This window comes from Pantherophis guttatus, chromosome 1 (genome assembly GCF_059756535.1).
Source record: "Pantherophis guttatus breed Tessera chromosome 1, ASM5975653v1, whole genome shotgun sequence".
NCBI classification, from domain to species: Eukaryota; Metazoa; Chordata; class Lepidosauria; order Squamata; family Colubridae; genus Pantherophis; species Pantherophis guttatus.
This window is the reverse complement of record NC_142063.1, coordinates 138,032,329-138,053,576: the sequence shown is the minus strand read 5'-3', so window position 1 is coordinate 138,053,576 and position 21,248 is coordinate 138,032,329. Positions and strand designations below refer to the sequence as shown.

Sequence of the window (21,248 nt, the reverse complement as noted above, 5' to 3'; positions counted from 1 at the left end):
CAACAAAGAGACTGAGCATTTGTTCAAGCTGTATGTTTGCAGTTTTGAAATGGGCACTCAGCAAAGTTATGAAAATATTAAAAAAGTAAACATATTGTAAATTAATGCAAATTTTATTGGCATTAACAGATATGCAAATTAGCTGCCAATCTTGAGCAGTTGGTCACCTTCCAATGTGATCCTAAGTGCCAAAAATGATGATCACAGATTTGAGCCATATTTGCACAGTATCAGGTCAATACTTGAAATTGGACAGTATGTCTGGTTTTCAAGGGTAATGAGATGTGTGTGGATGAGTGTGAGATAGAAGAGGAAGTGAGAGTTTGAGATGGAAACACTTGACTTTTTGCTCTCTGAAGAGTTCACTTTTCTCATGCTTTGTGGAGGAGATTAGAATAAAACTCAGCATTCACTGAAGTGTGAAATCTGTATATAAAATGCCTTCATGCGCAGAAGACTTGAATCCAAGGCTCTCTTTAACTGTTACTTACTAGCTGAACCACAGCAATATACTTGTTTCCTAACTGGGTCCGTTTCATGCTTGCCAGATTTCAAGGCTGAATGGTGAGTCCTATTTTGTTTTGTACTGCTTATACGCACAAATTATAAATGGTGTATGGCTGACCTTTTGCCATTTTGTTTTCTTTATTCCAATAAAAGTATGGAAATCTGTTGCAGAAAGCAAACTATTCTAAACTGATCTCACAAATCAGCCATTTCTAAAGTGAAGTACAATCTGATTGAGTTGCAAAGTGTACGGCTACAGATTTAGGCTATAAAACTCTAGAGACCCAACTGGATGGCAGCAAAAGGTGTTTCCTATATCTGGATTTTTGCAAATTTAGCATAGGGGCCACGGTTCTATTGCAATGTCATAAATCTGCATACAATCCATAAGTATGTATGTGTGAGAGAGAAACCCGCTCAAAAATAATCAAAAGTGAGCTTTCAGCAGGAAGGCCTTGTAAAAAACAGATATTGGCAAATGAAATGTCTTACTGGAACAGAACATTGAAGAAAAACAGCAATCTCCCCCATGTTGAAACTCTAAATTAATACACTTTAGTTCCTTTTGGGAGCCAAAAATATCCAATTTAATACTTCCCTCAAACTGTTGTTTTGTAAAACAACTTAAAAGACTTTTAGGAAATGGATTATTATTCTATATACTTTTAGGCAAATAAATGAATACAAATGTAATTAATCCAATAATTAATTACACAAGTAGCAGTCAACTATCTTGAAATATGTTTGAAATATTCTATAATACATGACACTTTAATGATGTGATAAACACACACACACACACACATTCACACACAGACACATGCATCCCAAATTATCCTTCTGGATATTTGGCATTTTGAACAGAAAGGTGGCAAGTCAGATCAGATAGAAAGCTAGGTAAATAGATAGATAAACATATACCTGGCGGACCATCAGCGGCCAGCGACAGCTCCCCATCGCCCGGTGCGTTCTCACAGGGAGGGCCTCCTTGGGGTCCCATCGGCCAGAGAGTGTTGACTGGTGACTCCCAGGGAGCGGGCCTTCTCTGTGGGCTCACCAACTCTGTGGAATCAGTTCCCCCTGGAGCTCCGGGTGGCTCCTGACCTTCGCTCCTTCCGCCATGATCTTAAAACATGGTTATTTGGCCTGGCTGGATTGGACTGAAAGGGTTTTAAATGTGATTTTAATGGGTTCTTATATTTGTTATATTTTATAATTGAATTTGTGTATTTATTGTTGTGAGCTTCCCTGAGTCCTTTGGAGAGAGGGCAGCATACAAGCCCAAATAATAAATAAATAAATAAATAAATAAATAAATAAATAAATAAATAAATAAATAAATAAATAAATATACATCTAAGGTGTTATGTGATTGTTATCACTGTTTCTTGTACAGTATGGGGCAAGCAGGAAAGAATATAGAACAAAGAATTATTCTCCTTGGCGTTTTTTTTTTAAATAACTGGTTTTACGATGACATTTTTATTCACCACATTGGAAACACTGAAAATGTTCACCTGCTGATCTTTCCAATAGTTTCATTTCCCTATTAAGTATTATTTGAATTCACCCTCCCCTCCCCAAAAGAAATTCCTTGTTATCCTTGGCAAAGGTTCTCACAAACAAATTCCCATGGAAGATTCATAGGAATCCCACTGATAGAGCGAACAGTTAAAGAACAGGTAGATAAAAGGATGTATCAATATCCTCTTCAGCATCCTGCTTTTCTCCTACAATAGTTAAAATCTCTATAGATATTTGAGAGTGTATAACTTCACAATAAAACCAACTTGCCTTCCTGTGGGGCGTACCATGGCTATTTTGCCACAGTACATGAAGCAGACATATACAGATACATGAAGCAGAATTTAATCCTGCCCTATATTTCAGCAGTCCCCACCAACTGCAGGTGTCAGAAAGACTCTGAGCTTGTAAAATATTACCAACATTTTGTGATGCTTTGCTAAGTCTTTTGAACAAATTGTACAACATCACACAGTTTTCACCATTTGTCATTAGGAGTTTATTCATTGATTCCGGTGAGACACGGAAGCACTCTCTACTAACATTTTTTACCTTCAGCCTCCAGGAAGCGATGGGCTGGCCTGATGGCCAAGCACCCAACTTTGCCCTATACAACAACCATTAAGAATCAGTTTAAAGCAGACAATTATTTTTTAATCTTCTGTATGAGGCATAGCAGCTGCTGTATTTCAATCAGATGAGAAACCAAGCCACTAGTGGTATTCCAACATCTAGAGAACAAGCAATTGACCTCTTTTATAGAGCACTTGGACTGGGATTTGCCTGTGGCAAAAACTCAAGTGACACGGGCAGTGGCCAGCAAGAGAAACAAATTTATTCTCATGGTCCAGCTTTATGATGAAGCAAGGATAGCTATTGATACTCTGCCTGTTCTCGGCATGGCAAGCATTTTCTTCAAGGATTCTTCTCCTGTAGACTCAGTGATTGTGCTAGTCTCCTGTCCCCAAAACAGTACAACAGCACCGAATCTGTAAATTAGCTGCTTTCCATCAGAATGTCCTATACAAAGTGATCTAGTCCGGTGAGATTTTTTCTTTTTTTTAGGAAAAGAAATAAAAGCAAAAAAGAACAGACCAAAAGTCTACATGCCATAATCAATGCTTTCATAAAAAGCTCTTGTAAAATATTCATGAAGCAGTCTGGTGTTGAACATGGGAAATCTGTTCAACATCTCACAATAATATACATCTTAATTGGCTACACTAATATCCATATAGGTTCCCAAAAGAAAGGGGGGGGCGGTTGCAGAGAGAAAGAAGAAATAAATGTCAAATATCAGAGAGGATTCCCCTAGCTTCTTTAGGTATATTACATTCTAGTTATCATGCTACACAGTAAAAGCACTGCAGACGTAACAGAATAATAGAATAACAGAGTTGGAAAGGACCTTGGAGGTCTTCTAGTCCAACCCCTGTTAAAGGAGGAGACCTTATACCATTCCAGATAAATGACTGTCCAATATCTTCTTAAAAGCCTCCAGTGATGGAGTACACACAACTTTTGAAGGCAAGCCATTCCACTAGTTAAGTGTTCTCACTGTCAGTAAATTTCTCCTTAGTTCTAGGTTGGTTCTCTCCTTGATTAATTTCCATCCATTGCTTCTTGTCTTGCCTTCTGGTGCTTTGGAGAATAGGTTGACCACCCTCTTCTTTATGGCGATCTCTCAAATATTGGAACACAGATATCATGTCAGCCCTAGTTTTTCTTTTCACTAGACTAGTCATACCCAATTCCTGCAAGTGTTCCTTGTATGTTTCAGTTGCTCTTTTTTGCACTTTTTCCAGAGTGTCAACATCTTTTTTATAAAATTATTATTTACTTATTTATTGGTTCAATTTATATGCCGCCCTTCTCCGGAGACTCAGGGCAGCTTACAATGTGTTAAGCAATAGCCTTCATACTTTTGTATATACCTGCTTAGTAAGGCTTTTGGCCCCCGCTAAGCAGTGTTCTTTTTTATACAAAGTCAGCTTATTGCCCCCACAATCCGGGTCCTCATTTTACCTACCTCGAAAGAACAGAAGGCTGAATCAACCCTGAGCCTGGTGAGATTTGAACTTGCAGTAATTGCAGGCAGCTGGTACTACTTAATAGCACTTTAGTCTGCTGCGCCACCAAGGCTCTATTTAAAAATGGTGACCAAAACTGGATAAAGTATTCTAAGTGTGGTCTTACTAAGACTTTATAAAGCAGTACTAATATTTTGCATGATCTTGATTCTAGCCCTCTGTTAATGCAACCTAGGATTGCTTAGGCTTTTTTGGCTGCTGCTGCACACAGCTGGCTCATATTTAATTGATTGTCCACCAGGACTCCAAGATCCCTCTCATAGTTACTACTATTAAGCCAGGTTTCACCTAATCTGTACGTTTGATTTTTCCTGCCTAAATGTAAAACCTTACATTTCTCTACACTGAAATTCATTTTTGTTAGATAGATCCCAGTGTTCAAGACTGTCAAGATCCTTCTGGATTTTGAGCCTATCTTCTGGGTTGTTAGCTATTCCTGCCAGTTTAATGTCATCTGAAATCTTGATGAATTGCCATTCTATTCCCTCATCTAAATCGTTTATGAAGATGTTGAAGATGTCTAAAATGGTACCTTGGGGTATCCCACTGCTTACTTCCCTCCATGCAGATAGTTCCATTAAGGACTGTATGTTGACTGCAGTTTGTCAGTTTGTTACAAATCCATTTGGTGGTGATGCTGTCGATTGCATATTTTTTTATCTTACCAAGAAGTAAGTTGTGGTCTACTTTGTCAAATACCCTACTGAAATCCAAGTATATGATATTCATTTCCTTTTGCTGGTCCACTAACTTAGTCATTTTGTCAAAGAATGAAATAAGATTTATTTGGCATGATCTTTTTGACAAACCTGTGTTGGGTACTGACTATAATTTTATTTGCTTCTAGGTGATAGCAGATCTGTTGCTTGATTATCTTTTCCAGAATCTTCCCAGGTATTGTTGGCAGACTGGTTGGTCTGTAGTTTCCTGGATCTGTTTGTTTTCCTTTTTTAAAGTTGAGAACCACATTAACTATTTTCCAGTCCTCTGGTATTTCCCTGGTACTCCAGGATTTATGAAAGATATGGTTCCATGGTTCTGAGAGCATGTCTGCCAGCTCCTTCAGAACTCTGGATGTAATTTATCAATCCTAATGATTTGAACTTGTCTAGAGCAGACATTATAGGAATGTGGTGGCTCAATGGCTATGATGCTGAGTTTGTTGATTGAAAGGTCGGCAGTTCAGCAGTTTGAATACCTAGTGCCGCGTAACGGGTAAGCTCCCATTACTTGTCTCAGCTTCTGCCAACCTAGCAGTTCAAAAGCACATAATAAATGTAAGTAGAAAATTAGGGATCACTGTTGGTGGGAAGGTAACAGCATTCAGTGTGCCTTTGGCGTTTAGTCATGCTGGCCACATGACCATGGAGACATCTTCAGACAAGCACTGGCTCTTTGGCTTTGAAATGGAGATGAGTAGTGCTCCCTAGAGTCTGGAACAACTAGCACATATGTGCGAGTGGAATCTTTACCTTTACAGCAGACAGGTGTTTTCTTACCATTTTCTTGTTTTCTTTAATTTGTATTCCTAGTCTGTCTTTTACGGTTTTTGATAGGTTGAGGTGTATTATCTTTTTGGGTGAAGTGAAGACAGATGCAAAGAATGAATTCAGCAACCATTTGGTGATTAAGACTTCAGAGAACTTCTGTCTGAGCGTTGTGACCACAAACCTCTCGACTCCACAGCTTTTGTTAATTGCCAAAGGAACAGAGGCCTCTCTGTGTGTCTGTCATATTGAGAGTTTGGGCAGTCAAAACTTCAGGATCCTCCTCCTCCTCCTCCTCCTCCTCCTCCTCCTCCTCCTCCTCCTCCTCCTCCTCCTCCTCCTCCTTTGCCTCTGCCTTCGCCTCCACTTCCTCCCTTTTATAAAATAAACACCCAACTTATTTTCACTTACCTGATTTCAAAGGAACTTTTGGTCTTTCCTAAGAGTTAACCCCCATGACTTAAGCTTTTCTCCTTAACAATAGATACCAATTATATTTAGCTCCAGTTGGTTTTCTGTGAGAATCTATGAGAACCAGTGGTGAAATCTAAAATTTGTTACTACCGGTTCTGTGGGCATGGCTTGGTGTGTGTGTGGGGTAATGTGACTGGGTGGGCGTGGCAATTTTTTAAAAAAAACTTTTAAAACCATTTTTTCTGCAACCTCTTTGGCGAAAAGATTGTAAAAAAATGCTTTCAAAAGGCTCTGACGATCCCAGCTGAGCCGCACCATCATTAGAGGCTTTTTTTTTACTTTTAAAAGCATTTTTTTCAGCCAAAGAGGTTGTAGAAAGTATGCTTTAAAAAAAAAAAAAAGCCTCTGATGATTGCACAGCTCAGCTGGGCATGGGGGGGGGCGCAGGGATTTTTGCTACCAGTTGTCCAAACCACCTGCTTCCATCGTTACCAGATCAGGCGATCCAGTCCGAACCGGGAACATTTCACCCAATAAGAACATTCTTTCCAAAATCTAGAAAAATGGACTATTAGCTTCTTGCAAATGCTTCTGCTGTTGTGAAGCTTGGTATTGCGAGACCTATACCTGATACAAAGCTTTATTTATTTTCAGTGGCCTGGGGGGGGGATGTTTACACAAAAGCAGTCAGCTAATCTGGTGGATCTGTTATTTATTCCTTGGTTATATCAAAATATTTTCATATAACATCCAAGGGTAGGGGTGGACAGGTACATGGCTGTATCATGAATAACTGGATGCATGTTTCAATTTACAGGCAAACAATTCTCTTTAGGTGTCTCTAAATGGGCACAATATTTGCATGCTACTTTTAGAAAAGGATATATCCAAAGCTCAAGGTATGTCAAGCATTTCCATTACAGATAAAAAATTCAATTACAGATTCAGAATTTATTATGTACATATGGAAATAGTACTTATAAAAGAGAGAAGGGTTTGTGTCTGGGGCTGTCAATACTGTGAAGGATTGGGTGATTATAAAGCAAATTAACAATACTTTTAAATGTGCATTCACTTATCTTTCCAATTAAATCCTTATTAAACAACTGCACAGACAGTAATGGTACTCCTGCAAAGCATGGATCAAGACAGTTTTATTGTAATTTTTACTTTGTAACAATTTATCAAGCAGTTATTTCTTTACTATTAAATTGTTTTGTTAATAAATATTCTCAGTTCACCAAAGTATTTGTAATTCTCATATTGTTTTATTTTGTTATGGCTACAGTTTGTATTTGAATGTTATATTAGATGCTGGACCCTCCTGGAATAATTTTGTTTTATCACTAATTACTGTGGAAAATAAAATCAGCTACTATTAATACCAGGTGGCCTATTGCTTTATAAAGATCTGCCATTCTCTTTTATAATCTCCTAGTTCTAATAATAATCTTTTTGTTTTTAAGGAAGGCATCATGTTCTTTGTAGATAATAAACACTGTCTTTTTTTTTTTAACCCAAGTCTTTTTCCTGATGAATGTAAATAAATACCACAAATGTGACAATTGATCTATAAACAGCATATATATTTTACAGTTTTAAGGCAAGGGAGGACATTCAAAGGTCAGGTTTCTTTAGTCATGCTAAATATTTTATAACAAAGAATTTGATACGAAGGCAATTAATATTTCATTAATTTTACATGTTAACTAGCCAGGGGTGGGTTCTACTTACCTTTACTACCGGTTCGCTACGGGAGCGTGCATGCTTCTGCACATGCGCAGATCATCAATTATGACATCCGGGTGGGTGGGCGGAGCCTCCCGCCGCTTTTACTACCGATTCTAAACAACCGGACAGAACCGGGAGCAACCCACCACTGTAAACAACACTGTTTTTAAGTAGTTTTACAATTTGTGAAAACATGACACATATGAACTCAGATTTCAAATATTTCCTATTTCTTTGGCACCGCCTGCCCATCCACTTCCTCACCCCCAAGGTATCATGCTCCATCTTGGAAAATGAGGACCCAGATTGTGGGGGCAATAAGCTGACTTTGTATAAATATACAAAAGTATGAAGGCTATTGCTTAACGCATTGTAAGCCGCTCTGAGTCTCCGGAGAAGGGTGGCATATAAATTAAAGCAAAAAAAAAAAAAAAAATTAACATTAAAGACAATTACTTAGGTTTTCATAGATACCAGTGGTGGGTTGCTACCGGTTCGCCCCAGATTGGGTGAACCGGTTGTGGCGGCAGCGGGAAGCTCTGCTCACCCACCCGAAGCATCACATGCATGCGCAAGCACACACACGTCCACGAGCGAACCGGTAGCGATGGAATTTGAAACCCACTACTGATAGAAACCTATTATCAACTAATCATTTATCTAATGGACTTACAAAGTACTCATTTATTTATTAGAAATCAGATTCTATTGGAAACCTATATAGTATAGAAATCTTTCTAGGTATCTCTAGCTTCATTTGTAAGCACTATCCCAGAGAAGGTTTGGAGGCAAAGGTTTCAGATATAGAGTAAATGAAAACAAGAAAACCAGGTTTGCAATCTGGGAGTCCTTTTGGAATCTGCCTTGTTCCTGAATTTCCAAGTGGTGATGGTGACCCACATTTTGTTATCTGTGGGATAACAAAATCATTAAAATATTCAAACAGTTCCTATTTCAAATCTAAATAAATGCAACCTAAAATTACAATTAGGTCATTAAAGTGATCGGGGCATGTTGAGTTGGATAATAGAATATAGCAAAATTGAAAGAAAGAAAATCTTACAGGTGTGACAAAGGTAATTGTACATAAAATACATCAGAATTTTCTGGATAGTTTGCCAAGTAGGGAGTAATAAAGTGGGTCTTTGCATCCTTACAGGAGGCAGTTATGACAGGAAAAGAGCTACAGACTCAATGGATTCTTCCCACAAGCGCATAAATCCCTTAGTTCATAAAGGGATTTGTTTATTTTTTTAATTTATTTTTCTTGAAGAAGAGCTGTAGAGAGGATATGGAAATGTGCTAATGTGAGTGCTCTCGGGAATTTAAGAGTAATTATTTAGTTTAAGCATCTTGACTACTTAGGACAGAGTGATCCAATCTCTAGAATATTGCCGTAATACAGAAAAAGGATTCATAGCCTATCATCAGAAAGGTCTTTCTCCAGTGTTGTGGGTTTTGTTTTGTTTTTTTGCAAGGATATCCAGTTAAAAATATCTTGATTTCTCATTGTGCACCATGCAAAGAATCTAGACCTTCTGGGAAGAAAACTCACAAACAAACTTTGAGCAGTGGGGCAGAATAGAAATCCATGTGCTTTCTTCTACTTTAGGCAGACCTGCCTCCTTCTTTAATATTGCATTAGGTACGCTCCCAGGATAATGTATTTATTTATTTAATATGGCTATCATCTCAATATGTGACTTTGGGTGACTAACAATTAAAGGCTGTATAAAATCAGTAAACAAAATTATACATAACATACATAGAAGCTGATAAACTAATGACCGTAATAAACCTCCTAGTTAGCATAACGAAGAAATGGACTAACCTATACCATCAGGGCCTCAGACTTATTGTCTCTTTTAGCCATTATATCCATCTAGCACAGACTGGCCTGAAGTTTAGTTCCCTATTGAGAATAAATCCAATTCTAAGAAGACATGAACAAATATTCTTACTATTAGGTTACAAACAGGGGTGGGTTCTACTTACCTTTACTACCAGTTTGCAATGGGAGCGTGCATGTGTGCGAGTGAAGCGAGTGTGTGGGCACTTCTGCGCTTGCGCAGAAGCTTCTGTGCATGCACAGATAGTGAATTATGACATCCGGGCGGGTGGGCGGAGCCTCCTGCCATTTTTACTACCAGTTCTAAAGAACTGGACAGAATAGGGAGCAGCCCACCACTGGTTGCAAAAAAATAAAATAAATGGACAGCATTTAAAATATTTTAGATGAAAATGGCAAATTTCACGGCCTTATGAGATAAACCATTTTAGGAAGATTTATTATTTTTTTTTATTATTATTCATATTTCTATGCCGCCCACTCTCCGAAGACTCTGGGCGGCTTACACCAAAGACAGTATACTAGATAGCATATTGCCCCCAACAATCTCCTTGTGGTTCACTTACTTATTTACCTACTTACTTGTTTGTTTGTTTACTTGTTTATTTATATTTGTATCCTGCCTTTATTATTTTTACAAAAATCTCAAAGTAGCAAACATATCTAGCACACCTTCCTCCTCCTGTTTTCCCCACAACAACAACCTTGTGAGGTGGGTTGGTCTGAGAGAGAGAGTGACTGGCCCAAATTATATCCTCAGATCGGCAGGCAAGTCAAGGAGATCTTATACTGAAATCAGAGGGGGTGAACAACACCTTTGTTGCAGCACAACTAATCTATTAAAATACACTCCCTACAAAGCCCTGAGGATTTGGGACAGCATGTAGCTAACCAGAATATTGTATTGAGACCTAATCACATTTCTATTAATACCCAGCTTATTGTCATTTTCCAGAATTTTAGTAAAATATTCATTTCACATTTTAATGTCCTAAGTTATTTAAGCCTTGATTGTCTGAAGGACTACATTGGTTGTTATTATGGGCCTGCCCAAATAAGATGACTTACAACAAAGAGACCCATTTAAGGAAATGATTGCATCAGGGGTGGGTTCTAAATTTTTTTACTACCAGTTCTGTGGGCATGGCTTATTTTGTGGGCATGGCTTGATGGTCATGTGACAATTATTTAGGATTTAGCAGAGGTACTGGTCTACCAGGCTTTAACTGCTTGCAGAGCTATACCAATCTACCCGTTTATTTTTTGCAGGCACTGGTCTACCCATTTATTTTTGCAGGCACTGATCTACTCATGTAGTTTTGCAGGCACTGGTCTACCCATTTATTTTGGCAGGCACAGGTCTACTTATTTGTTTTCTTTTAACGCTGATCAGCTGTAGGGCGGCCCTTTGAAGTCCCGCAGCAAGAGTTTAAACAGGTTTTTTCCCTCTAGCCATCAGCTGGGACTCAGGAGGCAGCAATAGATTGGGGGTGGGGCCAAATAAAAGGTAAGAATAACGCGGGGGGTGGGGGGTGCGGGAGGGAGAACCGGTTTGGTGACATCATATCGTCACCGCTACCAGCTCGGGAGAACCGGGCCGAACTGGGAAGAACCCACCACTGGACTGCTTGACATCTACATGGGAGAATGTTCACTCCTAAATCATTTCCAAGCCCCTCCTCTGCATTTTAATCCTGAATTTTAATTCTTTTACTTTTCTTTTTAACTGTTTTTATTATATATTTGCGAATAGCTTTTATATTTTTATGTCTATGTGTACACCCCCAGAGTCATTCTATGAGGGACGTAGGCAGTCTCTAAATATGATAAATGAAGAAATAAAACTGACTTGTTTTGGAGTTCCGATTAGTCTCAAATTTATGCCCTCAACAAGAATGCTTGTTGAGGGCATAATAAGAATGCCAAATGGCAACTTTTTAATTTAGCATTGTAAAAGTTTTAAACCATGTTTTAACATTATAAAATAGTTATTTTAAGTTTTTAGTTTGTAATTATTGAATTATATTTTAATTGCATTTTAATTAAATTGTTTTGTGTTTTATTCTTTTTTATTGGCTCCTTGAAGGCAATTTTGGGGTAGGAGGGTTGGGTATTAAAAAATCTAATAACTAGCTTACCAAATAAATGGTAGCAATCAGTATATTCCCAATCCAATACAAGCTGTAGAATACATTTGTTGTCCTCAATTTTTAAAAACAACCTCATTCACTTGGTGAAATTGCATCTCTTAGCCTTCCTTCCCAATTGTTCTTGATTTTTCAATATAATATTGAACAGCATAAGCATGAGCTGATATGAATCCTATTTTTCCCCAATGGTCAATCACACAGTTTGTAAATAGGCTAAATATCATTGCTGATGAAACAGCATAAATGAATAATTATTTCAATACTAGTTCCTCTAATTTTTCCCATTTCACTTTTGTTCTCATCTGCTACCATTCTGTGAATATTTTCCAAAATATTTGTACTTTTCAAAAGTCTATGCATTTTATGCTTGCTTTCCTCAGTCTGTCTGTTATATTAATATTATATTATATTATATTATATTATATTATATTATATTATATTATATTATATTATATTATATTATATTATTTTTCCATAATATAAGTATTATGACATTTTGTGCAAATATTCAAATTCTGTGCGGTCTTTTGAATATTCTTACTGGTATCTCAACTCATATGGATATTCCTATTCAAATTCACTATTACTGACATTTTGCTTTAAAACATTTATTACACTTAAAATATTGTCACTAAGATTTTTTTTTAGGCATCTTATATATCTGGATCAATTTAGCTACCATGATTAAAGAACTGCACACAGTACTAAAATGTATTAAAATATATTGTAATCTTGATATCTTGTAATCAGGATATTTTTTATTTTGAACAGAGAAAATATATAAAACATGATGTTGCCACTGAGAAGATTTTTTTTTAAAGAATAGTATCAGTGACTTTCTATATAGACAGAAAACTAATGTATTGACTTATAGCCACTGTTGTCAAATATGAAACAGTCATAGCAATCATCATAAGAAAAGATCAAATAAATAGAAGTGATTTCATTGACTTTTCCATATAGACATATTTTAAAGAAAGAATGTATGTGTGTATGTGTGTGTGTGTATATATCTATGTATATGTAAGTATGTATATACACACACAGACATACATTATATATTTATATATATATATCCTATCCTGTCCCCCTTCTCTCCCTCAGCCTTGCCCCACAGAAACATCTCCTATCTTATCCCCTTCGCTCCGGCAGCCTTGCTGCACAGAGGCCTTTCCTATCCTATCCCCTTCTCTCCATCAGGCTTGCCCCACAGAAGCTTATATATTGTAGGAAGGAATAATAAATATATAGTCTCCTACAGGAGCTCCTTCATAACAGACAATGAAGAGAATCACAAACAAAACATTTTGTCATTCCATATGTTGCAGAAATATCAGAAAAGCTCAGGAGGTTCTTCAGCCAACACAACATACATGCACATTTCAAACCCAAGAATATACTAAGGCAGAAGCTTGTCCCCCCAAGGATAAAACACCCAGGCACAAACTGAGCAACGTGGTATGTGCAGTACAATGCAGTGAGTCATGTGCAGATCTGGAGAAACAAAATAACCACTTCATAAATGCATAGCATAACATAGGAGAACTAACCATCAGGACTAGATTCTGCAGTCCATATCAGAGGTGGGTTTCAGAAGGTTCTGACCAGTTCTGGAGAACCGGTAGCAGAAATTTTGAGTAGTTCGGCGAACCAGTAGTAAAAATTCTGACTGGCCCGGCCCCCATCTATTCTCTGCCTCCCAAATCCCAGCTGATCGGGAGGAAATGGGGATTTTGCAGTAACCTTCCACTGCATTGGGGTGGGAATGGAGATTTTACAGTATCCTTCTCCTGCCATGCCCACCAAGCCACATCCACCAAGCCATGCCATGCCCACCAAGCCACATCCACCAAGCCATGCCATGCCAACCAAGCCACACCCACAGAACAGGTAGTAAAAAATTTTGAAACCCACCACTGGTCCATATGCATTTAAAAGACAAAGGCCACTCTTTTGAAGACAGCAAAGTCCACATTTTGGACAGAGAGGACTGCTGATTTGAAAGAGGGGTCAAAGAGGCCATCTATGTCAAAATCAGTGGTGGGATTCAGCTGGTTCGGGTGAATCGGTAGTTAAATTGCTGGCTGGCCCCACTCCTCCCTGCCCCGCCCCTTCCAGGAGTCCCCATATGCCCCATTTTGGCTCCCAGGTAAGTGCAGGGAGGCCTACTAGGCCCAAAATGGGGTGCAGGGGTGTGTGGTGCCCCCCAGCCTGTGTTTGCTCTCAGGAGGCTGCAGGGTGGCCTACTAGGCCAAAAACAGTGCACGGGGGGCACATCCCCCTCCCCCCGTGGCCCATTTTTGCTTCCAGGAGGGTGCAGGAGACTGAGTGCTGCCTGTCATACCTCCGGCCATGCCCATCATGGCCATGCTCACCCAGCCAGTCATTAGGGCAGAGACCGGTTGTTAAATTATTTGAATCCCACCACTGGTCAAAATTGAATAGCCGTCTCTCAACAGAGGGGGAGAGATATGACATTATCTACCTCCAGTCTACAACACAGTCATTTCAACAGTTTCAAGAAGGTTCCACACCCATTTGCACTACTCAGGTGATCCTGATGATACAGATAAACATTCAGGTGGCCTTAACAACTTGCTAAAAGAATGCAAATGACCAGCTGTCTGCAAGGAGTATAAATCCTTTCATTCCCCACCATCTAGTCAGAGCTGAAGAAGCTTCAAAGAAAAACCAGAAAGTCTAGTTGCCTCTTGAAAAAGCACCTTTGGGATACAAAGACCTGGATGACTGAGAATCTCCATAGAAAAGAGACAACTGGTTTTTGGGATCTTGGGACATTCTGGTCCCTGTCTCCACTGAATGAATTATTTTATTATTATTTATATATTATTTTATTCTGAATATAAAGCAATGAAAGAAATACTTATTTCGGGAAATATGTTTTATGTCAGCCTACACTGGCTCTGTGCTCTCAATGACCACAATGGTTAGGTATAATGGGAGGTCTAATCTCAGATACCTGAAGTGCAGCATATTGGAGAAATATATTTATTTAAGGTGAAGGATCTAAGTGAAATGAAATGACGTAGCAGAGATTCTATGAGACTGTAATAAATATAATTTTATACTCGTTTTTAGCTAAAAGGCAAAGACCTATAATAAAAGAAAGATTATATATGGGAAAAATGTGCCACAATTTTGAAACACTCTAATCATCCAAGTTTCCTACAGTTTCAAATTTAGAGCCATAACAACAGTACATTTTCTTTAAACATGAGTGTCAGGAATACATGTTGCTCCTTCTCCTAATATTTGATTGGTCTTTTGCCTTTAAATTGAACTATACCTAAGGCTTTAATAACAAAAAATACTTAGAATTATTATTTAAACCTTCCATCTCTTAATTGTATCCTTTTGCTTCTATTTTATCCCATATAAATGGTAACACCAGTAGTATTAGTATATTCCAATACTAAAGTCCTTTGTCTTTTAATCAGGAAGGTTATGGAATAACATTTGCCAGTCACTCTCTTTAAACATCTGGACTTCAATAAAAATTCTTTAATTAATTCAGTAGGCTACTGTAGTCTTGTTAAAGATGCTTTTCTTTCAGGTCAAATGATCATTTCAGGTACAGCAGAACCTTTCACATAATGGTTAGTTGGGATCTGTGTGAGTTTGCAGGACCATTAATTAAATCCTTAAATATCTGTTTTCTTATTATCTACGATTGGTTTGTACATACGTGGAAGATCTGTTTTTTTAGTATTGCTGAGTTTGTACATATGTGGAAGAATAGCAGATTTATTTTTAATGAAGTCACAAAAAGCTTAAATTTATCTTGACTATTTTTTTTTTATTTTTCCTTATCAAGCTATTTCTAAGTGCCCTTGTTTTAGTTCTTCTCCCAATTCTGACAATCCTTCCATGTCCAGACCTCTTTACCCTTTGCAGTTGAGTCTGCAATATAGCAATAGCATTTAGACTTATATACTGCTTCACAGTGCTTTACAGCCTTCTCTAAGAGGTTTACACAGTCACCAGTGGTGGGATTCAGCTGGTTCTCTCTGGATTGCACGAACTGGTAGCGGCAACTGCGGGAGGCTCCGCCCATCCACCCAGACGTAATGCGTGACTACTGTACATGCGCAGGCTGTGCGCATACATAGAGGTGGCGCATGCGCTCCCATTTGTGAACCGGGAGGGAAGGTAAGTGAATCCCACCTCTAGTCAGCCTATTGCTCCCAACAATCTGGGTCCTCATTTTACAGACCACGGAAGGATGGAAGGCTGAATCAACCTTGAATCAGTGAGGATCGACCACCTGGCAATGGGCATAGTTAGCCTGCAATACTGCATTCTAAACACTGCACCATTACGACTCTTTATCTTTATCAGTATTTTATCTCTGAAAAGCCCAGATCTCGGTTTGTCTTTTTTTTTATTATCTTTCTTTTTCTATAAAATTTGATGATTGCATCTCTCTCCTCTCTTCCAAACTGTTCTTAGATATGGCTGTATCTGTTCACTTCTTCTCCTCTCTCTTTTTAAAATGTCACTCATCATTCTGTACCATTAATGCACCAAAGCTTCTAAAATCCATTGTATTGTCATTTCAGACTGATAAGTACTAAACAAAACATTGTGGGGCAAAGGAATCACTTACCTTGATTGACAACAAATCGTAACTTCTGTATCGTTGCCAGATTGCCGCTGACTCTGTATATTCCATCAACATCCAGACCTGGAAAATGAAGACATACTTTATATTGGCTTCGGTGAGTATTATGCTGTCTGTCAAGAAACTATAACTGCTGTGACAAATAAAGAGAAATATATACTTCTGTGAACTCCTTGATAATAATTCACCCAATATTCTGTAATGCTTTTTTCCCTCTGGCCTTTTGGATGTCCTGGATTACATTTTACAGTTCCAATTACACTTTAGCACTAGCTGTTCTCCCTAGGAATGATGGAAACTAGGGTTCAACAACACCTGAAGGATTATATAGTGACTATATTTTCTTGAAGCAAACAAAAAAGAAACATCAAATGTCAAACAATTACATGTGGAATTTTGCCTCTTCATATAAACTCAGTACCTTTGGATCTCTGTGTGAATATGACTACCGCAGGGGTGAAATGCTCCCGGTTCAGACCGGATCACCCGATCTGGTAGTGATGGAGGTGGGTGGTTTGGATGACCGGTAGCAAAAATCCCTGCCCCCCCCATTGCCCAGCTGAGCCACGCAATCATCAGAGGCTTTTTTTTATTTTTAAAAGCATTTTTTCTACAACCTCTTTGGCCGAAAAAATGCTTTTAAAAGTAAAAAAAAAAAGCCTCTGATGATCGCGTGGCTCAGCTAGGATCATCACAGGCTTTTAAAAGCATTTTTTTTACAACCTCTTCAGCCAAAGAGGTTATAGAACAAATGTTTTTAAAAGGAAAAAAAGCCTCTGCTGATCAGGCAAGTCAGCTGGGATCGTCAGAGGCTTTAAAAGCATTTTTTTTACAACCTCTTCAGCCGAAGAGGTTGTAGAAAAAATGGTTTTAAAAGTAAAATTAAAAAAAAGAAAGTTGGCCATGCCCACTCAGTTATATTATCCCCACCACCAAGCCACGCCTACAGAACCGGTGGTAACAAATTTTACATTTCACCACTGGACTACCGGTATATTCTAATTTGGATAGCCTTCTGCAGACACTAAGCAGAAATATCAAGAGCCTTGATAGTACAGTGGTTTAGTGCACCCTGTTATTAACACAGCTGCCTGCAATTTCTGCTGGTTCGAATCTCTCCAAGGCTCAAGGTTGACTCAGCCTTCCATCCTTTCTAAGGTAGGTGAAATGAGGACCCAGTTTGTGGGGGCAATAAGCTGACTTTGTATAAAATATACAAAAGAATGAAGGCTATTGCTTAACGCATTGTAAGCCGCCCTGAGTCTCCGGAGAAGGGCGGCATATAAATCAAATAATAATAATATATATATATATATAAAATCTGATTTTCAGTTGCATTAAGAGAACATAAATAGCACATTGTTACTTTCTTCAGCCTTTTCCTATTATGAATCCTTACTCACAATGTAACTATCATTAAGTGATATTCATAGTGAGATTAACAATGATTAATTTTAACTTAATTTCTTCTGAACCAATTTATTATTTAAATAGATAAAAAATAAATTTAGATTTAGCCCATTTTCATATGCTTTTATAATCTAGTTTTTAAAAGAACCTTATAAATCATTATTTAGGTCAATGGCATGTAGTTAAAATAAAAAAAAAACCACCTTGGTTTGGAGAGAAATATCAATGAATGTCATCACCAAATATGTAATGACTAAAATCCTGTTTCTGCCTCAATTGAGTGAATCAGAGTTTGATAATCTTTCTTGAATTATTCTAAATCAGGATGAAGGTATCCGAACAGATTTCAAATATATTTGTCCAGCCAGGTTATATTAGTATTTTTATATAAACCTTTTGCAATTTAATTAACTATGACTTTAGCAATTTACACAGGTAGTCCTTGATTTACAACAGTTCATTTAGTGACCGTTCAAAGTTACAACATCACTAAAAAAGTGATTTATGACGATTCTTCACACTTTCAACCTCTGCAGTATCCCCATGGTCATGTGATCAAAATTCAGACAGTTGGTAACTGACTCACATTTATGATAGTTACAGTGTCCTGGGGTCATGTGATCCCCTTTTGTGACCTGACAAGCAAACTCAACGGGGAAACCAGATTTAGTTAACAAACACGTAACTAACTTAACAACTGCCATGATTCAGTAAAAAACTGTGGCAAGAAAGGTCATAACGTGGAGCATAATTCACTTAACAGATGTCTCACTTAACAACATAAATTTTGGGCTCAATTTGGGTCATAAGTTAAGGACTACCTGTAGAAGACATTATATTTTTAAGAATGCTCTTTAAATATTTTGTAAAATAGTTCCAGTTACCAATTCTTTGGGATGTTATTCAATATGGCAGCATGAAGATAAAAGTTGAAACAATACATCTGCTAGAGTGAATATATACCATGTATTTTCTGGCTTAAATATGTCAACAGTGAAAAAGAAATTATACAATATAAATTGATGAATTTGGATATCCTTTTTATGGCTGCATAATCCTAGCTGGATTAGAAATTACCAGTACTTATTTTAGAAAATGTTTTGGGCCTATTGTTTGCATATGTTTGAAGGAGAAAGGGGGAGAGTACATATTTTAAAAAATGGCTGATCTTAGACATTAAACTTCTGAACAATTTTCAAAGAAAATACTTCAACTTCAAAGCAGACTTTTATTTAGAATGAAAACTATCTAATGGTCAGGGTTTCTTCATGACAGAGTTTAAAATAGTTAAGGAAATAAAAGATAAAACAAGTGTAGTTTAAAAATTTGTAAATTTACAGATGGCATTAATGTTGGTGGTAAACACTATTCTATCATGACACCCACTCACTACCATAAAATCCAATTTCTAGTTTAATATATGCTGACTATTTGATGTTTCAAAAAGGTGTTTATCACTAAGACATATTTCTAGCCTTCCCTTAGAGCACATCGCTGTTTCACCCTCCTTTTTGTATTTGAAGGAGCTTTAGATAATGTGAACAACCCCCATCCCCAACCCAGGGACCATAATCCAAATTGTATTCAAGATTTCAGTCAAGGAAAAATGCAGCTGTTGCAACTTATTCCCACCATAAATCTTAGAAGCTTTCCACTTTATATCTAGGATAGCGATTAAATATTATTTTTCTTTCCAATGAGCCATATATAGAAATGCTCTTATTTTATATAATTTATGATTTGCAAACCATGGCACTCATTTTCAATTTATTTCTATGTTTAGGTAAATTCTTCCACTTAAATATATCTTCTAGGACATTTCTATAGGCTTTAACATTTTAGCTCATCACATTTAAAATAGTGAGGGCAGTGTGTATTAATAAGCAGCTGTCCATTCTACCAACTCTAAAAGTACAGTGCTAGGTAGCAGTTGAATTGTGATCCCTGGACCTTCTTCAGCATTAAGATTCAGAGGAAAATAGTTATTTGGTAGCTACATCAGGGGTGAAATGCTCCTGGTTAGGACCAGATCGCCCGATCCGGTAGCGATGGCAGTGGGTGGTTTGGAGAACCGGTAGCAGAAATCCCTGCCCCCACCCCCCACCCCATGCCCAGCTGAGCCGCGCGATCATCAGAGGCTTTTTTTAAAACTTTTAAAAGCATATTTTCTACAAATGCTTTTAAAAGTTAAAAAAAAAAGTTGGCCACGCCCACCCAGTCACATTACCCACCACCACCAAGCCACACTCACAGAACCGGTAGTAGCAAATTTTACATTTCATCACTGAGCTACATGGTTAAGTTTTCAGGAGAAATCTGGCCATACATAGTCTAGCTAAGCTATGAAACAGGGCCGAAAATATTGCAGTGTCTTTCTATGCAACGGATCTGCCTATGTTGCATCTCCTGGTCTCCTAAAACTTCATTAAGCATTTTAAACCAACAACAATTTTTCTCTTCCACACCAGAAAGTACACTTTTTCTCAATCTCCAGCTACAGGTAAAAAAAAATTCTTCAGTCTCCTTCCCATTGCATAATGATAGAATGTTTTATTCACTATAATATGAGCCAAGAAAAAGGGCAATCATAGAAACGGTGGAATTGAACAAACATTGTCTACACATTTACTTTGCACTTATAGTAAGATTTACAAATCAGCTTTACTTGGGCCTTAAATTTGCTTTTCTACATTGCCCTGCTTTTGTCAAGTGAGAAGTTTTCATTTCAATAAAAAGCACTGTTGATAACAGGAATGTCAGGAGGTTTCCATGAAGAGCTGGTTGTGACAACTGACAGAGCATATGCTCTGTATGTGTCTTGTGTCATGTATGTGGTAGGAAACCTGTGCCATTAGTAGTTTCTTTCCCAATAATTTAGAAGTGGTTCCAGTAAATATACCTCCTTATTTAAAAAGAAAAGAAAAGAAAAGAAAGGGGAAAAAAAGGACAGAAAACACTTGAGGGTGGTTTTCAAGGTTTTTTTTTTCCTTTTCCTTTTTTCAGCTAAACAAAATGACTTCATTGTTTCCAAACTCCATTTTCTTTTAAACATTAGCTGGGATGACTGAGGCCGAGGAATGTGGGAAAATGGATTCCCAAGCCATGTCTATCCCTTCTAATTCTGAGCTGCAGTTTTTGGCTTGGCTTGAATCACATCCTCACATTTCAGTATGGATCTCAGTGTAAAGTGATATTTTCTAAACATTTTTTTCACTCATCATGGGATAAGAAACAAAGCAGCTCTACTCTTTCAACAAAATTCTTCTTCTTCACGGCTTCCTCATCCTCCTTGTCTTTTTTAAAAAAAACAAAAAACAAAGGAATGAGAAAATTTTGTTTTTAAATGAATTGTGGAGGGAAAAAATGCTTTGAAATGAGCTGTGCTTCTTCTTCTTCTTCTTTTTTTTTTAGGGTCCGCTGTTTGTAAATCTTGTCATCTATGTA

General features: G+C 37.6%; 1 protein-coding gene across 2 annotated transcripts in view; it reads right to left on the bottom strand.

Annotated features, from left to right (window-relative positions):
- ARHGAP15 (Rho GTPase activating protein 15) overlaps positions 1–21,248 on the bottom strand; it is a 466,518-nt gene that overhangs the window by 125,318 nt on the left and 319,952 nt on the right. For both annotated transcript variants that reach the window (XM_034424600.3, XM_087881819.1), the window contains one exon: positions 16,380–16,457. In XM_034424600.3, the coding sequence (XP_034280491.2) occupies positions 16,380–16,457 (78 nt within the window). The remainder of the gene's footprint in view (positions 1–16,379; positions 16,458–21,248) is intronic.